General features: G+C 36.7%; 1 protein-coding gene across 1 annotated transcript in view; it reads left to right on the forward strand.

Moving 5' to 3' along the window:
• The window catches only part of ADCY2 (adenylate cyclase 2), a 605,008-nt gene that overhangs the window by 481,690 nt on the left and 100,490 nt on the right, over positions 1-22,828 (forward strand). The window contains exon 15 of the mRNA XM_031946113.1: positions 1,383-1,467. Within this exon, the coding sequence (XP_031801973.1) occupies positions 1,383-1,467 (85 nt within the window). The remainder of the gene's footprint in view (positions 1-1,382; positions 1,468-22,828) is intronic.

Raw genomic sequence — 22,828 nt, forward strand, 5'->3', positions numbered from 1 at the left:
TCAAATGGAATGTTGTATACAGTAAACAGTAAAGAAGCCAGTTTGGGAGAGATGTTATGAAGAAAACCTGTAAAGGCTGGTTAGAGTCATATAATGAATAGCTATAAATGCCAGAGGAGCTTGTATCTTATCCTAGAAGCAATAAGAATGTATTCTTCTGTTATCTTCATTAAGAAATAGAGTCTGTGGAGAGGTAAGACATGGGAAAGTTAGAATAAAGTAACAATTCCTGTAATTTTTATGTCAATATTTTGAAAAATCTTAACTTCATCTTTATAATACTCTCTTTGTGGATGCAAATCAAAATGTCTTCCATACTTCAGTAAAGGGCAGTTGATCCTTCTGCAGCTGCTTTGACTGATCCAGTATTCATTTGATGCCAAATTACTATCCATACTCAAAGCCCTTTCAGCTTGGTGAAATTTTCCTGAACTGATATTCCTTAAGTAGAGTTTTATACCTATGCTTATACCTATCCCTATACCATATAAAGATTTTTCAATAAAATTTCAGTAAAGAAGCTACATTTAAGAACATAATAAACGATTTGAGCCCAGCTCCGAACACTGTTCTATATCTTTATTGGGAAGGGAAGGAGAAGGAATAAACATTTATATAGCACCTATCATGTGACAGACATCATAAAATGCTTTACAAATATAGAACTTATCTTCAATTTTTAGAGTCCAGGGTCCTATAAATTACTTCTTTTTACTTGGTTTTGTGGAAATGTTTATGCTGTCCAATGGAAGTAGTTCAGTTTTTTAGAGTTTCTTGGATCAAAGATACTCCAGTGGAAGGCCAGAGCTGGCCCATTATATCTGATAGAAGAAGGATAAGCTGACTCCAGGGAAGTAGGAGGATCTTAAAACAAAGTCTTCAAAGCAGTGTTTCTTTAAGAAACAGTGGTAGCAACATCATCTTCCCTAGTCATAACAACAAGGGCTCCTTTATAAAAGAGTAAGGAGAGATGAATGGGAGAAGAGGTAGTACCAGTTATTAAATAATGATTTTAAGTCACATATTCATACATAGAGAACATCTCCATGATTGTACTACCATTTACAAGAAAATATTTGAGTCATATCAACTTTCATCATTAAGAAACAAATTGTTTGTATAGAGTCACTTGATTTGAAAATGTCTCCTCTCAATTTGTTTTCATACACACACACACACACACACATACACACACATACACACACACAGGATAGATTTAAGGGCTGGACTAAAAGCAGATAAACTATTCACTTAATGTATAATCTTAAAGGGCATTTAGATTAGCTATTAATAGAAAAAATATTTGGTGTAGGTTTTATAAGTAATCTTTGGGACCATATTATCTCTATATTAACCTGACTTTTTGTTGTTGTTGTTGTTAGAACATCTGTTCTTGGAATTTCCTTTGGAGCTGCATTTCTTGTGCTTTCCTTCATCCTTTTCATCTGTTTTGCTGGACAGCTTCTGGTAGGTACTCATTGGTTTTAACATATCTGAAAAAACAATATAATGAAAAAAGAAAGACAGGGAAGGGGAAGACGGGAGGGTAGGAGGAAGGAAGAAGGGGAAGAAAGAAAGAAGGAAGGAAGGAAGGAAGGAAGGAAGGAAGGAAGGAAGGAAGGAAGGAAGGAAGGAAGGAAGGAAGGAAGGAAGAAAGGGAGGGAGGAAGAGAGAAAGGAAGGAAGGAAAAGAGGAAGGAAGGGAGGGAGGAAGGGAGGGAGGGAGGAAGGGAGGAAGGGAGGAAGGGAGGAAGGGAGGAAGGGAGGAAGGGAGAGAGGGAAGAAAGGAGGCCAGGCCTCTTCTTTTAACTGATCAAAATGTCATTTGCTAGGAATAAATTATCTGTTCAGAAGATATAGTCAAGAAAAAAGTAAATATCAGTCAATAAAAATTTTTAAAGAAAGTTTTTTAATCATGTAAGGATCAACCTAGGAAATTTAAAATTATGTCAATTTTTATATTCATTTATGATTTTCCTCTGAAATTATTCAAAGGAAGTTTCAATAATTAATAATAAGCTGTGACTGATCTAATAGATAGTTGATGGGAAAATGAAGAGAATAGGATATACTGATATTTCTAAATATGTGATATTGAAAATTATTGCTTATTAAAGTATTCTAAAATAGTAATCATTTCACTTAAGTGAAAAATCCCTATTCTTACAACTAAAACTTACAAGTTTTAGTCCAGTCCATTATGTAAATAAATATTATGCCTTTATATTAATTAGTATAGGCAGAATTATGTTCATTCATGATTCTAGTGAAGTTAACCAGATAAAAATGCTCATAGAGATATTTACCTCATTCATGTGTTATATTGAATAAAAGAGGAAATTAACATCATTGTCTACTTATTCATATACCTAGGAAATTTGCTTTGTGTGAATGATATTCCTTGCTTCTTTCCCACTTTGATTTCAAAACTGCTTTTGAAAAGCAAAATATTTATCTCATTCATTGGTGAGACTTTTTTCTGCATGACCTACTTCTTCTATCACATTGTAAGAGTTGTACAAATGTCAATAAAGATTTCACAGCCATTTCCATAGAAATAGTTTTCTTTGGTGATTGTTGGTTAAAGCTCCCTTATGTGTCTCTGTGTGGTAATATCATTTTGGCTTGTTCAGAGCTCAAACCATTAGTTTGACCTATACCATTACTATAATTCATAATAATATTTTATTTTGCTTTCATGAGTACGTATCATGCTCTGAAGAGAGCTGTCAAATCAAAAGGGTTGAAATAGATCATCTATATGGTCATTTCTAGATTTGAAATTCTATGTTATTATCAGCAATTCTCAGATACATAACCGGAGGGCTGTGGATTGTCCATCTTTTGTTTTTGTTTTACAAAAGAAGCATTAGAAAATTTTTACAAAGGAGAATGTTAAGTGATATCATGATGGGCTTTACAATATCTTGGGCATTTTTTCATTCATTTGTACATGACAAACACTTATTAAATATCTAGTCTGTGCCAATCCCTTGCCTAGTTGCTAGAGATGAAAAGACAAAAAATGTCTTATCTCTTGGACCTGGACCCACCTGTTGTTGGATATTATAGCATCTAGGACTCTTGTTGCATGCCTGCATGCCTCAACTACTTCATATGATTTGCAAATTGTTCTAGAAATGAACTGTGCTTTCTAAGTCACCCAAAATACCATCCAACCTAAGAAGTGAGCCAAATAAGGTACTAGGATGGGGTTCGCGCTTCTAGAAAAATTAGTAAGGTTAAACAATTGTTCCTTTCAGTAACCCTACCACAACTTAATATGCTCCACTTAAAAAAAAAAAGAAAGAAAAGAAAAAAAAAAATAATAGCTCTTTTTGAATGATAAAGAATCACATATCTTCCTTGGACTGACTTTACATGAAGCAACTTTGACAAGTTATCAGAGAAGGCACTCATCAAAAACCATATATACTCTCAATTTCATTTAATAGGAATTTTTAAGAAGTCAAAATAATCTGTTTTCCTTGACAATAGATTATAGCACTGTATGGTTTATTTAAAATTATTAGATCATTTTACTTTGGCAAAATTGGAGATGATTTATTGGAGTGCAGGATCTTTCCAGCTTTAAAATCACTTGAAATTAATTCATTAAATCTCCATCTAGTGTTCAAATTTAATCCTTACATTTTTGAAAGTAGGGGAGGAAAGTGCAGGCTTTCATGTTATACAAATTGTTCCAAGAATAAGCATCATACCCTATTCAAAGCATTTCATTATTTGTTTTAATATGTCCCAACCAAGTATAGATTTTATTTAAAATATCAATAAGATTATGCATGTTATACAACCAAAAATCAATGTGGGTGATTATTTTTTATTTATGTGCTACAAATATACATCACAGCACAAAGGAAATTCATTATTGCACATCCTAAATACCAAATTGTCTCTTTTGTGGTTTACTAAATATATGAGGGTTTTCCTATTGTTAACATTGTTATTTACAAATTCGAGTTGTGCCCTACCTAGCTGCCTGAAATATATGCCTTAGATTCATCCTGTTCTGAATCAATATTTTATTATGGTGAGATATTAAATTCCTAAAGTGGATCTGTTCTGGATCTAAGAACACAAGTATTTAATAACCTTTCTTTATAGCACTTATAGAAAGGGAAATTAAAGTACAGTTTGTTTTGATCTTTTAAAGATAGATTTGAAATTGTAGGTTCCCAGGGATTGGTTTGTTGTAAGGTTCATTGGTTTGTTGATCAAGCGTTGTAAATAATGGCAAATATTATTACTATGGAGGCAGTAGATTGTGTGAGGAAATATTTTGTGGCAGCCTCAGTGGCTCGTGGATTTTTGGGGGTTGTTATTATTGGAATGATAGCTAATGTGTTGATTTCTAATCCTATTCAGGCTGTGAATCAGTGTCATTGAAAATAGTTAGGCAGGTTCCATAAAAAGACTTAGTGTTAAAATAGTAATTACATAGGGGACATTAGTATGGGAAGGGTGTAACCAACATTTTCGGGTATGGGGCTGATAGCTATTTTAGCTGACCTTACTAGGATGTGGTGTAATGGGAGCACAAAGGATTTTGAGTTCTTTGGTATAGGTTCAAGTCCTATTGTCCTAGAAATAAGGGGGCTTGCACCTCTATTATTTATCCTATCAAGATAATTCTTTTGTCAGACATATTTCTATATTTGTGGTGGAATGCAGGATAGAGCAATAGGTAGTGAGATAAATCATAGGCATATTGCTAGAGTTATTGGTAGGAAATTTTTTCATAGTAGATGTATTAGTTGATCATAGCGGAATCGAGGGTATGATGCTCGCACTCATAAAAAGGTTATAGTGAGAAGGAGTGTTTTTGTTATGAATGATATTGTGTTTAGGTGAGATAAATTAGGTATGAGGGATGGTCCTAGAAATAGAATAGTTGTAATTGCGTTTATGGCAATAATATTTGCATATTCTGCTAGAAAGAATATAGCGAAGGGGCCGGCGGCGTATTCTACATTAAAACCAGATACTAGTTCGGATTCTCCTTCAGTTAAATCAAATGGTGCTCGATTTGTTTCTGCTAGTGTAGAGATATATCATATTATAGCTAGAGGTCATGTTGTAATGATAAGTCAGAAGTTTTCTTGGGTGATTGATATTGTTTTTAATGTGAAGGATCCGTTGATTAATATAATAGATAGGAGAATAATAGCCAGGGAGACTTCATACGAGATAGTCTGTGCTACTGCTCGTAATGCTCCAATTAAGGCATATTTTGAGTTGGAAGCTCATCCTGACCATAGGATAGAATAGACTGATAGGCCTGATAGAGAGAGGATAAAAATAAGTCCTAGATTTAGGTCTAGTAGGGTGTTAGGTATGGGTAATGGAGTTCAGATTGTTAAAGCGATGGAGAGGGCTAGGATGGGGGCGATAATAAATATTGAGGTAGATGAGGTTAGTGGGTGGAGTGGTTCTTTAGTAAATAGTTTTACTGCATCTGCGAATGGTTGAAAGAGGCCATAAGGTCCTACGATGTTAGGGCCTTTTCGGAATTGTATGTAACCTAGTACTTTTCGTTCAATAAGTGTTAAGGAAAGCGACTGCTAGAAGAATTGGGATAATATAAAGTAGAAGGTTGATTGTAAACATCTATTAAGAAGAGGGTTTGAACCTCTGGGAGTAAGGTTAAGCTTTATGCAATTCCAGTCTGCCATCTTAATAGCCCTGTTCTTGGGGATATATGGGTTGATTTAGTATATTTAGATAAATTCATATATTAATTCTAGGGCTTATTATGGATATTAGCCCTATTTCTCTTGTCCTTTCGTACTGGGAGAAATGAATTTACAGATAGAAACCGACCTGGATTTCTCCGGTCTGAACTCAGATCATGAGGACTTTAATCGTTGAACAAACAACCTTTAATAGCGGTTGCACCATTTGGATGTCCTGATCCAACATCGAGGTCGTAAACCCTGTTTTCGATATGGGCTCTCAAATAGGATTGCGCTGTTATCCCTGGGGTAACTTGTTCCGTTGATCAAAATATGGGTCAATTACTGGTAATATTAATTAGATTTGTTAATCTTGGTTTTATTATTCGAGGTTCTTTTATGCCTGAGGTCACCCCAACCAAAGACTATAACTCATAGATTATACATGTTATTCCAATAGGTTAAATATTAGTATTTGTTGAGTTATAGACTAAGCTCCACAGGGTCTTCTCGTTGTATAATTATCCCCCTCTGCACGGAAGGTCAATTTCACTGATTGGGAGTAAGAGACAGTTGAACCTCGTGGTGCCATTCATGCTAGTCCCCAATTAAGAGACAAGTGATTATGCTTACCTTTGTAACTTGTCAGGGATACCGGTTAAAGTCATGACTCACTGGCAGGAATGCCTCTAATACTGGTAAGTGCTAGAGGTGATGTTTTTGGTAAAATTAGGGGTTCAGATTTCGAGTTCCTTTTACTTTTTAATCTTTCCTTTATATGCAACCTGTGTTAAAAAGTATATAATAAGGTACTAGTATGTGTTATGATTATTTGTTTGGTTAATGTGTTGTTGTTCCGTCGGATATATGCTTGTGCAAGGAGAATATTCAGGTTACTCATATTAGCATTATATCTTCAAATAAGAATAGAATTGTCCAATATAAAATAAGGGATTTTGATTAAATATGGGAATTAAGTATTGGATAAGTTTGAGCTTTAACGCTTCTTAATTGATGGCTGCTTAGGCCTACAATGTTTTGTGTTGATTTCATTATCCTATGAAAGTTTTTCACATATCAAAAGAGTTGTCCCTCTTTGAGTAACATTTAAATTTAAAATGATGTTTATGGGTACTTGAATTAAATTTAAAGTCGAACTTAAATTCATTTTTTGGACAACCAGCTATCATTAAGTTCGATAGGCTTTTCACCTCTATTGTAAAATCATCTCAACTGTTTTGCTACACAGACGAAGTTCGTTCTGTCAACTGTTCTACAATAGCTCACTTAATTTCGGGAGGGGTTCAATTGCTTTTGTCCGGTTTGACTAGCTAAATCATGCAAAAGGTAAAAGGTGAAAAACTTTGCTTTTTATTGCGTGGATGAAGTTTTTCAACGTTCCTCACGGTACTTCTCTATTGTGCCTATATATTTGTTCGTTCTATCGCCATACTAGGGCTGATAAAATGTTTTGTGGGTGTAATAAATAGTTTAAATGTTGTTTGTAGGACTAGGTCTAGCCTAAAATGGTCAGGATTAGCTGAAATCTTTTAGGTGTAAGCTAAATGCTTTAGTTGCTACATTTTGTTGTCCAAGACACTTTCCAGTACACTTACCATGTTCGACTTTTTCTCCTCTTTTGGTGTATTGTAATTAGGTATTAAAAGTTACTTTATTGAGGAGGGTGACGGGCGTGTGTTGTAATTGATATTGCTATTTCAATTAAGCTTCTATTCTTAATTTACTATAAATCCTCCTTCCATGTCTTTTTTCAGTTACAATTGTTATGTTCTAGTATAGAAAATGTAGCCCATTACTTCCCCTTCAATGCTAACACCTTGACTAACGCTTTATGGATTTATGATTTTGCTTCACTTTGGGCCCCTATTGGGGTGAGCTGACATGGCGTATATAGACTGTTGGAGCGAGAAGGGGTGAGGTAATCGTTTATCATTATAGAACGGCCCTCTAGAGGTTAGGGCACCGCCAAGTCCTTTGAGTTTCAAGCGTTGCTAGTAGTTCTCTGGCGAGTAATTTTGTTATTTAATTACCTGGGTTACTGTTAAGATAGTTTCTAATCCTAGTTTGTACCTTAGCTTTAGTGTCTTCAGCTTTAGTAAATTACAGTTGTGTATTTTAGTATCAATCCAGGGCGACTGATAATTGAATTTTATTTATTTGTTTTGCGTGTTTAAACATTTTTTACGCCAGAGTTTCTGTTAATTTGGGTTAATCAGATATCAGGTGTGTGGACTAGATTTACAACCCTTTTATTATGATTTAGTCAAACTTTCGTTATAGCTCAATATTAGTCATGCAAACTCCTGTGGGGTGTGGTTAAACAAGGTGTCATGGGCTTGTTTTAGTGTGCCTGATACCAGCCTTAACTTTAATGGAGTTAAAAGGCATACCACTGATGGAAACTTGAGTGTAGGTCTTAATAAAAATTAACAGTAAGGCCAGGACCAAGCTCTGTGCTTGTGGAACTGATTAAAGTCCATCTAAATTTTCAGTGTTTGTTTTATGTTGTTCCAAACAGTGAGTTTGAATTTTAATTTATCAGAAATTTTGAAAATTTAAGTTTGTACTATGTCAGTATTAAATTTATTTTAGGTTTTTTTTTTTTTTTATAAAATTAAAATTTGGAATAGAAAACGGTTGTATGTGTGATTTATAGAATATTGGGAGGTATTGTTGAAGAATTTATATAAGTAGAAGTTTGACAGTGAGTAGTGGCGGGTTAGATTTAGTCAGGCCCAGTTGTTACTTATGTGTTTTTAAAGCCTATTTCTCTGAGGTATTTAGTTACCATACTAGAGGACTATCATCCGGTTTTGGGGTTTGACGGAAGCGATAAAATTTAGTAAGGGGGGTAGGGGGGTTTAGTGGTAGAAAACTTTTATAAATATATTTGTATTTGTTGTTGTCTTAAACACACACGCGCACACATACACACACATACACATTACACAATAATACAACACATACACAACACATACAACACACACAACAATAAACACACATACACACACAATAATACATTAACACACATAATCACATTATACATACCATACACATACACGCCTATCTATACAAAAACTCCTCTGACTGTACTATTTTAGTCGAAAGGAAAATTATGGGGGAATATAAACTCATGTCTAATGAGTTGTTATATATATATATCGATCATTGATTATATGTGTAAATTAATTGATATTTATTATATTTCTTAATATCTAAACAATATATATATATCTTGCTTCTTATTAATATAATGTCTAATCATCATTCATATATTAACACCATAATGGAAATAATCGCGTGTCCGGAAAGAGTTCTCAAGTGATGTCCGTTTGAAATGTCGTTGGTCTTGTTATGTAAGTCTGCATTTTAATGGTGTCCCCAGGCTTCCCCGCTTGCTGATAAACCACCCCCAAATTAAAAACTACCTAATGCCGTAATGATCACTGGAGATGCCGCGATATGAGGTTAAACAGTATTGTTACCATCACAAATGCCTCGACGAAAAGCATGATTTAGCTGAAGCAGGAACGAATGGGCCTGAAGTAACAACCAGTAGCCAGTCATGGGAAAGAAGGTTCATCCACAAGTTATGGGCTTGCTCTGAAGGATATTGTATCTTCAGATGGCGGGTTGCTGATCTCTCGTGAGTTGGGGATTAAGGTATCCGTAATGGTGATGATCTGCTAGAGGAAGTAGTTTTAGTGGTCTTGATTCATGGAGTTAATGTCTATGTACGCCAACATTATATGTCTTATGTAATATATACATATTATGTATAATGTACTATTATGAGTTATATTAGTAAGAGATATGAATGTATTAATTAATTATTAGTAATATATTACATTAATGTATTTAGTAATATATGATTATTATGTACATTAATTATATGATAGAGGAATATAAATGTATGCTCTATATACATAAATATATCATATTATATTGATTTGTATATCAGAATATGGATGAATCTATATGAATGTGCGTATATTTGTTTAAATTGATTTTATAAAAAATTGTAAAAAAAAAATTAATACTGGGATAGTATATAAATTAAAATTAAAAAAAAAATAAATTTAAGCAGGAAGTAGTTTAATTAGAATGTCGGCTTTGGGCGTTGATGGTGGGGTGTAATGTCTCCTTCCTGATTGGTCCTAGGAAGGAGTTTACCTTCATAGTTGGCTTACAAGGCCAGTATTTTAGTTAAATTACTTGGACTCTTCATGACTCTGTGGTTTTAGTATATACCTTTCTCGACCCGCGTAGAGGTATGAGGACGAGAATGAGTAGGAAGTAAAGCACAGAAGCCAACTGACCAATGATAATGAACGGTTGTTCTACTGGTTGGCCCCCGATTCAGGTAAGTGTAATTAGGTTTGCAGTGAGAATTCAGAATAAGGTTTGGGAGATTGGGCGGAATATTATGCTCGCTGATTGGCTGTGCGAAGCAGTGGAATGGATTAGAGAATTAGATAGACGCTAGTAAAGTTTGAGAACTCCTAGTTTGTTAGGACAGGAGCCAGAATGGCATATGCAAATAGTGGTGTCATTCTGGTTTAATGTGTGGAGGAGTATTTAAGGGGTTAGCAGGTGAGAAGTTGTCTGGGTCACCTAGGAGTTCCAGAGAAAAGGGTTAGGGATGAGGAGTGCTAAGAGGAGAAATATAACCTAAGGCATCTTTGATGGTATAGAATATGGGTGGAATGGAATTTCATCTGAGTTTGGGTTGATGCCCGATGTGTTGCTAGGTCTGTTTCATGCAGAAAGAGTAGGTGGACAATGGCTAATGCTATACGATAAAATGGTAGAACAAAGTGGAAGGCAAAGAATCGTGTAAGAGTTGCTTTATCTACTGCTAAACCCCCCCAAACCTTATTCTGCCAAGGTTAAATTAATGTAAGGGATAGCTGATAGTAAGTTTGTAATACGTAGCACCTCAGAATGATATTTGGCCTCAAGGGAGGACATAGCCAACAAATGCTGTGGCTATAACGTAAGTAGGGAGGACTACCTGATGTTCCATGCTTCCTTTGTATAGATAAAGATCCATAGTAAATTCCTCGCCAACATGTAAGAATAAAATACATAAAGAATATGGAGGCCCCATTAGCTGCAGATTGGCGAGTAATCAATGTGAATTAACGTCACGACAAATGTGGGCCACGGAGGAAAAGGTGAATGGTCAGAGGTGTAGTGTATTGCTAGGAATAGTCCGGCAGAATTTGAATAATTAGGCATATTCCTAATAAAGACCCGAAGTTTCACTACCATGCAGAGATGTTGGATGGGGTGGGTAGGTCAATAAAAGAGTGGTTGATAATTTTAGGAGGGGTGTTTTCGAATGTTAATCATTAGTTTTTGTAGTTGAATCACAACAATGGCCTTTCTCAGGTCATGTTTATGGCTTAAGTCCATACTCAAAACCACATGAAACCAGATGCTTATTTTGCATTGTCTTTAATGTTAATTTTGGGTTTGCGTTACCTACTTCTAAACCTTCTCCTGTGTATGGGGGGGGGTTTGAGTCTTGTAGTCAGTGGGTTTAGGTTGTGCTATCATTGTTAGTTTGAATAGCACGCTTGGGGTTAACAGTTTTGATTTATTTAGGAGGCATATTAGAAGTGTTTGGTTATACTGCTGCTATGATGCACTGAAGAGTATCCTGAAAGCTGGGTAGGTAATATGGCAGTTTCTAGTATGTTGTTATTGAGTTTATTAATAGAAATAGTCATTAATGGTGTCAGAGAGGCAGAAGCGGTGATGGCTGCTGAGTTACTTGATCCATTAGGGAATTCATTGTGTCGGGTCAGATTGGAATGGGGGGCATCTTGCTGTAATGGTCATGTGGCTGGGCCATATAGTATTATTAGGTTGAATTTTTTCTATTACCATTCTTTGGTAGTTTCCGGAGGTTATCTGGGCCTTGTAGTTTACAGGATTATAAGTTAGTGCTATAGAAATTATAAAAAAGAGAGGAAGTAGTATTTGATGAGTCCTTTTGGCAGAAGCAAAAAAGCAGAAATATTAACAGGGAGCTATGTAAACTGGTCATCCCTTTGGTCCAGTCTTTCATATCACCCTAGATCAATTAGTATGGTAGCAATGTGTTGACCTGTTTGTAAACCTGCTAAAGGTTTTAGTCGATGAAAGATGTGTGTGAAATATCCTAGTATGTTTGAAAAGTTGTATGCAGGAATTATAGGTATGATCTGCATTCTTGTTGGGTTAAGGTGAAAAAGTTCAACTGAATAGAATGCCCATAATAGTAATCCAACATATTGAGATTTTAGTATGGTTGGTATTGTTATAGGGATTCGTTGTGGTAGAGGAACGCTTGTTGTGAGTAGGAATCCCAAGAATACTCACCTAAAGCTAGTCGATAATAGGATTAATTAAGCTTGGATTTTGTTTTCAGATATTACAGGAATAGGTAGGAATCGTGGTTCGTTTAGTAAGACGGCTATGAATTACCTCGTGATGCCATAGAAGGCTGTAAGTATGGTATGGCCGCGGATGGCTAGGCTCATGTATTTACGCAGATGTGTTTATGGTCATTATCATACAGCCTTTGAGTAGAATCCTGCTAAAAATGGGGTTCCTATAAGAGCCAAGTTGCCTAATATAATTAAAAGAGGATGATTGAAGAAGCGTAGTAGTCCTCCCATTTTAATGGATATTATCTGGTTCGTCATTAAGGTTATGACACAGAGCCGAGCATAGGAATAGTATTGTTTTGAAGCTGCTGGGTGCAAATATGTAGGAATGCTAGGTATGGTTGGTTTAGGCCAAGGGCTACTATTATTAGGCCTAGTTGACTTGATGTGGAAAAAGCTACGATTTTTTTGATATCATTTTGGGTAACGGCACAAATAGCGGTAAATAGGGTTGTAATTCCTCCTAAGCATAGTATAGTGGTGAGAGCTGTTTGATTGCCTTGTATGGTTGGGTTAAATCGAATTAGTAGAAAAATACCTGCAACAACTATGGTGCTAGAGTGTAGTAATGCTGATTACCGGGTATCCTTCTATAGCTGATGGTAGTCATGGGTGTAAGCCACCAGTTGATTCAAGCGGCGTGCAAGGATTAATCCAAGTAGGGCTGGTGTATTAATGTTTACATGAAAATATGTTGATGTCTCAGGAGTTGTAGAAAGGAGTATTATTCATGCTATATTAACATGAACTGGAGCGTTCCGGGATTCGGGTTGTATAGTACAGCTTGAGAGCAGCGTGTTTAAGGCTGAAATTGGTCCGGACCATCATCCGAGCGAGAGTATAAATGATATGATGCCTACTCCTTCTCATCCCATGAATAACTGAAGTAGATTGTTTATGGATACAAGAATAATTATTAAAGAGGAAAGATAATTAAGTATTTGGAAAAAGCGGTGGATATTTGGGTCAGTGTGTATGTATCAGATTGAGAATTCTAGGATGGATCATGTAACATATAATGCAATTGGGATAAATGTGATGGAGAAATAGTCTAGTTTAAAGCTTATTGATAAGTTAAATGTGCTAATAGGAAGTCATTGCCAGTTTGTAATTGTAGATTCTTGTCCGGAGTAAATGAAGAGTATTAGTGGGATGAGACTAGTAAAGAAAGCTAGTTTGATTGTGGTTTTGCATAATGGTGGGAAGTTGATGGTTTTATTTGGTATAAAGATATTATAGATTAAAGGAAAAGTAATTATAATAATGGTTAGTAGAAGAAAGGTATTTAATAAATAGTTAATTACTTTTATTTGGAGTTGCACCAAAATTTTTGGTTCCTAAGACCAATGGATAACTACTATCCTTTAAAAGTAAGAAAGCCATGGGGTTTAATCATGGAATCAAGAGTTAGCAGTTCTTGTAACTTTCTTAGGCATATAAGGAGGTTTAAGCTCCTAATATTAGATTCACAATCTAATGTTTTTGTTAAACTATATTTGCAGTATGTAACGCCAAGAATAAATTTGGGACAGGTAGAAATGATAAGTAAGGGTAGAAGGTGTAGGGTTATTAATATATGTTCTCGAGTAAGTGTTGGTTTGATAGGGTAGATATGGTCAGTAAATTTACCTCGTTGTGAAGTAATTAGTATATATAATGAATATACGGCTGTAATTACTGTATTGGTGCCTAGTAAGATTAGTGAGAAATTAGATCAAGAGAATGAGGTCATAATAACTAAAAGTTCTCCTAAAAGATTAATGGAAGGGGGTTGAGCTAGGTTGGCGAGACTTGCTAATAGTCATCAGGCTTATTGTGGGAGAATTATTTTGTGCTCCTATAAGAATAAAGAGTCTCGCTGTGAGCGCTCATAATTTCAGATTGGCTAGACAGAAGAGTATTGAGGAGGTGAGTCCGTGAGCTACTATTAGGACGGTAGCTCCTATAAAGCCTATTGGGGATTGTATAAGGGCTGCAATAATTACTAAGCCTATATGGCTGACAGAAGAGTAGGCAATGAGAGATTTAAGGTCTGTCTGTCGTAGGCAGATAGAGCTTGTTATAATTATGCCTCAGAGGGATAGGATTATGAATGGGTAGCATAGAGTTGATGTAAATGGTTCTGTGAATGCTGTAATTCCAGATATTACAAATGCTTCAATTTTAGTAGACGAGCAGCTAGAACTATAGAGCCGCTGCGATAGAGCCCTCAACGCGTGCCTTTAGGCGTTTCAAAGACGGAGGCCGAAAGCGGCATTTTAATCATAAATGCCATTATGCAGCATATCAGAGTAGGGAAGTTGACATAGAAGAGTCTGCTGCAGGCGCTACCAATGTTATATAGTAAGCATGCGTAGATCTGGTTATTGCGTAAACAAAGCAGTGCCACCAGGAGAGTGGAGAGTCAATACATAGAAGAGGAAATATAGGCCAAAGATTAAGTCGCTCGCTTTGGTCATTCCAGCGCAGCACAATAATAAGGGTGGGGATTAGGTATCTAAATAGGATATAAAATATGATTAGCCTCAGATGCGAGTTTCATAATTAGGAGAGCTGGAGAATAATCAAGTGTAGTTAAGTAAATCCTTCAGACTAGAGGTCTCGTCAACAAGTATGCCTAGATGATCTTTGGCTGAAGCACACCATTAGTGGAACAGTCAGCAGGATAGGATAAGTAGTGGTCCTGATAATGAGTCTAAAGAGAAATAATTATTATAATTATAACCCAGGTCAGAGTCGTGGCATAAAGCAGGGTTGCTTCAAAATGCCAATAATAAAACCATGTATGGTAGTATTGTCACAGTCAGGGTTTTGGAATAATCGCGTTAGGGGATGAGTATGAAGGCTGATGTAAGGATTTTAGCATTGTAGTAGGTTTAAATTTTGAATATAATCACACCATGGGTTGTTGGAGCCTTAACTAGTAGGGCGAGACCAATCTCGCTCTGGCCAGGCTGAGAACACTAATAAGATTAAAGGTAGTATAGATATTGAGAATATATGGAAGTGGGTAATTTAAAGAAATGCTATACAAATGCACAATATTATACTCTGAATAAAGGAGGGTGGATATTAGGTGTGAACGATAGATTACCACCCACCGGTTTCAGTGCAAAAGCCAATACAAGGTTTATGCTAATGGAAAGCATAAGGTATCATAAGAACCATGATTTATTGAGTCGAAATCAATTATCTAATTAGATTAAAAAACCCATTCAGTTCACTAAGGCCTTTTGAACCATTCGTATTTCAGGCCTCCGTCAGTAGAATGATGATGAAATATGATAGGAAGAGAATAGTATTAGTAGCAGGTTGGATGGAAACAAAAGAGGTGAATGAGGAGGGCGATTCTAAATCAAATAATAAGAATGTAATAGCTACTAGGAAGAATTTTATAGAGAAGGGTAGGCGGGCAGATCCTAGGGGATCAAAGCCACACTCATAGGGGCTTGATTTTTCTAGATATAGATATAATTGTGGTAATCAAAAGGCAATTAGTACTACTACGGTTGCTAGGGTAGAGTTGATTAGAAGTGTTAATATTAGGTAATTATTTTTCTCTGGTGTTTCACCGCAGAACTTAATGATTGGAAATCAGCAGTACGACCATACTAGAAAAAATAAGAACCTCCCATCAGTAGATAGAAACATATAGGAATAATCATACAACATCTACGAAGTGTCAGTATCAGGCAGCAGCTTCAAATCCAAAATGATGTGTAGATGTGAAGTGGTAAAAAAGTTGTCGCATAAGGCATACGATTAGGAAGAGAGAACCGAGCAATTACAAGTCGTAGCCTGTTGCCACAAAGAATGCTGATCCAGAACCGTCAGAGAGAAGTAAAAGGGGCTTTACAAGACTGTAGCTTGCAGATCTGTAAAGTACAAACCCAGCTAATAGTAGTTGTTAGAGCTTGAATTATTTGTCGGCGGTTACCTTCTATTAGGCTATGATACCTGGGCGATAGAAACACCTGACGCCCAGGAGAATAGCTGTGTTTAATAGTGGTACTTCTAGTGGGTTAAGTGGATGATTCCCACAGGGCCAAAGCAGCCTCCCACCCTAAGGTTGGGGACAGGCTTGAATGGTAGAAAGCCCAGGTGCCCAAAAAAAAAAAGCAAAGACTTGATGTGATGAAAAGATTAATAGCAGACCTTTTGACCACGGGGTGTGATGGCCTCGATAGGTGCTCTCTCGTACAATATCCCGTCACTACTGGTATATTGTTGTAGAAGCATGGTTGAAAAAGTCCCATAAATAGGAGCAGGGTAGAATGGAAAATGGAATCATATGATTATTCCTGAGGTTAAGAGGTGAGCCGATATAGCCCCGCTAGTGGGTCATGGGCTAGGATTTACTATGTGGCAGGCATGGGTTTGCGGGTCATTAAGCATCACATATACTATAACATTAATATGTAATTATGCGTTATTATGTAAAATATGTTTACCAGCAGGGTGAAGACATGTTTGAATTATAGCCACAGCCAACTCCTAAGATGGTTAGGAGGAAGAGAACAATAAGTGTAACTGAGGATAGACAATAATAGAACCAATGCCAAGCTAAGAGAGCTAATAAGATGGATTAGTAGGTGACCAGCAGTGATGTTAGCTGTCAATCGGACTGCTAAATGCCAGTGGCTGAATAAAAGGCCAATAGTCCTCACACACTACAGCGATAAGAAGTGCTGGAGTTCCTTGTGGTGAAATGGGCCAATGAGAGGTTTTGGTTTGTTTCGGAAAGTCTAGCAGTACGGTTGCTATTCAGAGAGGGATACATGCTAATATTTATTGAAAGTTGTGTTGTTGGGGTGAAATGAATAGGGTAAAAGGCCTAAAAGGGTTGGTTGTATGATAAAATAAGAGTTATGAGTATATGGCTCAAGGTGCTTACCCAGGTTATTATGTATTGTTATTATTTGTTTAGTAATCAGTCGGATGAGTCAGATTGTAGTATTTGGATTCGATTAGGGAGTCAACGCTTGGGTGTTGTAAAAATGAGACAAGGGAAGATTATAATAATTGGTAAAGTAGAAATGCCTATAATAGTATAGGGGCAGATGAAAGGGCAAATAAATCTCTCGTTCATTTTTCCTGTGAAACGGGATTTCTGGAGTTTGAGGATTTCTTCTGGAGGATAGCATAGATTATTTCAATACCATGAGTTGTGAAGCTGAATGCTTGCAAAATATTAATGATAGTTAAGCCGCAACGTGAAATCATGCTGATGTTTCTAATTGAGGCATAGCTTTGAGAGTTGCTAACCCTATAAAATACCCAAGTATTATTATGATTTTTCAAAGATGCTTGTATTATGTGTGATCAATTTTCAAATATTTTAGAGTAGATAATATTTCTAGTACGATGGTATAAAGCCGTGGATTAAATCACAAATCTCTGAGCATTGACCGAAATAGACCCCAGGGCGTGTAGAGGTCAGGTGGCTTGGTTTAATCGTCCAGGAACAGCATCTGCTTTAATCCTAAAGAAGGTACTGTTCATGCGTGTAGAACATCTTCTGATGAGATTTAATATTCGAATTGGTAATTCTATAGAAGAACTACTCGGCTGTCAACTTCTAGTAAATGCAGTTGTCCTGGATTTAAGTCTTGAGTTGGTACCATGTATGAGTCAAAAGAAAGGTCTTCATAGTCAGTATATTCGTAGCTTCAGTATCATTGATGACCTATAGCTTTAACTGTGAGATAGGGGTTAAAGATTTCATCTATTATGGCAGAGAATGCTTAGGGGAAGGAAGGGCAATTAGACTGTAATAATTGGCGGTAGGGATTGTTCAAATGGTTTCTACTTGAGCCGCCTTATAGTACTAGTGTATGTGTTAGTTTTGTTGTTAATATTAAAATTACCACGCAGAAGCACCAAAGAACTAATTAAGAAGACGATTATTAGTGTATGATCATGGAAGTATATAAGTTCTTCTATAATGGGGGAAGTAGCATCTTGAAAGCCTAGCTGTATAGGATATGGCATGCTAAGATATACAGGGGTAAAACCTGTAATTTAACTATGGCAAAGTTATGTAATTATTACGGCACATCTTTCTTGGAGAAAAGATTGGTTTGCAGTCGATCTGAAACCTTCGAATTGATCATTTTATTTGTTTTAAGATGGATAGTGATCATTGTCATAAATGCAGGCATAGCGCAGGAGAGCGCATTATTTATCTAGTCATTAGTATGGTTGGTCACGATGATAGGTTATTAGATTACTGATTGATAATGCCTGTATCAGCCCACCACGAAAATTACCGCGGCATTTGGGTTTAATGGTCGATACGTAAGCATACCGCGCTGTCCGGCAAAACACCCGGAGCACCAGGCGTCCAGAGAACCAGGCTGGCGTTGAAGCGTCGACCCCACGTCGGCCAGAAGTGAATTTTGTCTGCACCGCCCAGCAACCCGCAACAGCCAAACCGCACGCTCCCGGGCGATAGCAAAGACAGCACCTATAGATAAGACGTAGTGGAAGTGAGCTACCATGCATTATGTGTAATCGCGAAGAACAATATCTAAGGATGAGTTAGCTAACACGATTCCTGTCAGGCTCCAATTGTAAAGCAAGAGAAAAATATTTTAGGCTCGCAATGTCATGGAGACCATTTAATATTACTCAAAAATGTGCTTAATCAGCTAAATACTTTTAATGCCTGTAGGAATAGCAATAATCATGGTGGCTTACGTGAAATATGCTCGTGTGTCAACGCCTAAACCTACGGTGAATATGCGTGATGGGCTCATACACAAAGCCTAGGGAAGCTAATAGATATTGGTTGCTCAGACTATGCCTGCGAGAACCGAAAAGGTTCTTTTTACCTGCATAGTATAAAATAATATGAGAGATTATTCGAAGCCTGGTAAAATTAGAATATAAACTTCAGGGTGACCAAAAAATCAGAATAAATGTTGGTATAAAATAGGGTCTCCCCTCCTCCGGCAGCAGTGATCAAAGCAATGTTGTATTTAGATTACGGTCCACAGCTAGTAGCATTGTGTCACGCCAGCACTGGTAATGAAAGTAGAAGGAGCACTGCTGTAATCATCACTGATCAGACAAATAGTGGTGTTTGATATTGAGATATAGCAGGGGTTTTATGTTGATAATAGTCAATAAAGTTGATAGCACCTAGAATGGATGAAATACCTGCCAGGTGAAGTGGAGAAAATAGCTAAATCTACAGAGGCTTCCCATGGGAGCTAGGGTTACTCAAGGGGATAAACTGTTCATCCCATCCTGTGCCCGGCCTCAACGGGTCGAAGATGCAAGGAGAAGAAGGAATGAGGGAGGTAGTAGCCTGTAGTTTATATTATTTATCTGGAGGAAATGCTGTCAGGGGCTCCAATTAGGGGAACCAATCAGTTTCCAAAACCTCCAATTATAATAGGCATAACCATGAAAAAATTATAACCTAAAGCTGCAGTTACCATTACATTGTAGATCTGATCGCTCCTATAAGGGTGCCTGGTTGACCTAGTTCTGCCTGGATTAAGAGACTTAGAGCTGTTACCATTCTGCTCATGCACCAAATAGTAAATAAAGAGTTCGATGTCTTTTGCGATTAGTAGAGAAAAGTCATCGAGTAAATGAACATAGGTAAAATGGCTGAGTGTAAGCATTGAACTGCAATTCAAAGACAGAGATAGATCTCTTTTGCCACGCATAAACTGAAGCCAAATGTTAAGGCGCTTAGCTGTTAATTAAGAAATAGTAGGATAAAACCTTCAGTTTAGAGGAAAAGGGCTTTACAGACACCGGACTCCCCGCCTTTTTTCTAAAGGCGGGAGTCTCTGGATGGCTCAAGAAAAGGCCAGGCGATTTTACACCTGCTTAAGGCTTGAAGGCCTTTGTCTTATTTGAACCTAAGCCTTTAGTAGCTCTGGAAGTATTGATTAATGCTGAATTGCAAATTGAAGAAGTAGCTTAAGTGCCGCCAGGCTTATGTAGAGAACTTAGCTTAATTAAAGTAACTGACGGCACTGATTACGGTGATAAAAGTCTTGTAGTTCTAGTTAGGAGAGTGTAATAAATAGTGGGGTGAGGGGAAGTAAGAGGCTGGAGATTACTGTTGTTGTTGGGATTAGTATAGTAATTTGTGTTGGATTGTTGTATCATTGTATTTTAGAATTATTGGTAGATGGAAATATAGTGAGGCTGGATGCATAGATAAGTCGTATGTAGAAGAAGAGGTTTAGCAGGGCGAAGCTAGGGGCTATTAGTGTGGCGGTCATGATGTTGTTATTATTGATTAGTTCTTGTAAAATAAGTCATTTGGGTATGAAACCGGTGAGGGGAGGTAGGCCTCCTAAGGATAGAAGAGTAAGTAGGATGATGATGGTTGCTGTATGATTTATTTCACAGGCCTCCCATGATTTAATTTGGTAACGCTTGATAGGTTAAGTGTCAGGAACATGGTTAGGTAGCTGATATAGAAAATGGTAAGTGATAGGACAGGTTAGAGTAGGGTTAATTTGTACAATAATAATTATTCAGCCTATGTGGGCAATGGAGGAGTAAGCTAGAATCTTTCGTAGGTGGGTTTGGTTAAGGCCTCCTCAACCTCCCACTAAGGTAGATAGGATTGCTAGTATAATTAGGATTTTTATGTTTAGGTGAGGGGCGATTTGGAAGAGAATAGCAGGGAGCAAGTTTTTGCCATGTTAAAAGAATTATTCCTGTTAGTAGTGGAATTCCTTGTGTTACTTCTGGCACTCAGAAGTGGAAGGGGGCAAGACCTAATTTGATAGCCAGAGCTAAGGTTATTGCGATTGGTTTGTTCCCTGGGATTCCCAGGCCAATGTCATCATTACACATCTTCTTCCCCAGTATTTGATTATAGAGAATCAGAGTTTTAAGTGTCAAGAAATATCTTAAATGTTGTATTGTCTACCATCCTTATTTTAAAAATGAAGAAATTGAGACCCAGAGAGATCTGTTGACTTGCTCAAAGTCACACAGAGAAAAAAGCAACAAAGTCAAGATTTGAATTCAGTACCTTTGATTCCAATCAAGATCTTTTACCACTCTACCACTTTATTGTAGGGTACAAAGTCATTGAAGTAGACTAAAGCCCTTTATTCATTTCAAATTCCATTTGAACTATAAAGAGAAAAGAAAATAAATATTGGCAAAGTAGGAAAACATTCTTTTATTTTATGAGAAGATTCAGTCCGGTTAAAAAAAAATCAAATAGATATTATTAAAAATGAATGGACAAATAGAAAATTATTTATTAAGACCTACAATGTCCTGATCACTTCAGATAAAATAGAAAAGGGAATCTATTCCTGTCCTTAAGGGATTTATAATCTAATCAGCAAAATAATAGCTAGAGGGGAGAGAGGACTGAAAAAGGGAAATTTTTTCTAGGGTCATAAGAATAAAAGGAACCTTTGAGGGAGGGAGGAGGCAATAATGAGGCAGGTTAGATGGCAAGATGTCCAGAAAGGAATAAATAGATGTGAAGTGTGCTTTGGAGGCTGGCTAGAAATGATGGATGAATTTTCATCATTAATCAAAAGAACTTAACCCAAATCATAATGTATAAATTTGCCCAAGGCATAGTGTCTAGAGGTCTGGTCAGGAGAGTGCCATTGCAGAGGGAGAGAGCTGAAATAAGATAAGGCAGATGACCATGTTTCCTGGTGATGATGGGTGATCAAAAATGGCTCATGTTGTTGGAAGAGGAAGACCCGAGAGATAGAAACCGAAAAAGAAAGAGAGAGAGTCAGACTCAGGAGTTAAGACTCAGGAAAATATGGGTTCAAATCCTACTTCTAAAAGACTGGCTCTGTGATCTTGAGCAAATAAAAATCTTTAAAACTTATAAATTAGGGATCAAGTGCCAAGCTGCACTAGTTGAAGAAGTTTCCTCCAAACAAGTTTTATACATTAGTAAAATTGCATATTTAGGTCCCATTTACACAAGCACCCAGGAGTTGACTTGCCTACCACTCCATCTTGCTATGTTCCCTGATTCATTATCTCTTTCTCCCTCTCCCTCTCCATTGCCCTCTCCCTTCCTTCCTCTTCTCCTCCCTTCCAATTCTTCCTTCCTCTTTCTCCTCTTCATTCTCTTCCTCCCTTTTTTTCTCCATCTCCTTTCTCCTCCTTCCCTCTTCTATTCTTCTAGAAACTTTCAGGTGGTCTGTCTTTCAGATTCTTGTCTTGTTTCTGTCTTCTTCTCCCCATCTTCCATATATAGTAACATATGAAATATAGATATTATTATTATTGCTACATATATTTATTATATATTTTATTATACTGAATTTATTCTAATGCTAGGTTTAGGTATATTATATTATTTATATTAAAATCCTCTTTTTTCCTTTAAACACAATTCAATCAAACCTGACTTCTCCTTTCTCTGATCTCTTATATTCCCTCCCTGTCCAGGGCAAATTAGGCTATGGTTGTATTTATAAGTCTGCTCTCCCCAAATAAATCATAAGGTTCTTAGGGCCAGGACTATATAGTATACTTTCCTGGATCTCCTTCAGTATATAATACAATACTGACTCAAATCCTTGATGCATTGAGTGAGTTAAACTTGATACTTTTTAAAGTTGTCATACCTTCCTCACTTCTGCCCCTTAGAATCCCTAATGACTTTCAAGGAACAGCTTAACTGTTACTTACTATATGAAGCATTTCATAAACA

Source organism: Sarcophilus harrisii, chromosome 1 (assembly GCF_902635505.1).
Source record: "Sarcophilus harrisii chromosome 1, mSarHar1.11, whole genome shotgun sequence".
Classification (NCBI taxonomy): domain Eukaryota; kingdom Metazoa; phylum Chordata; class Mammalia; order Dasyuromorphia; family Dasyuridae; genus Sarcophilus; species Sarcophilus harrisii.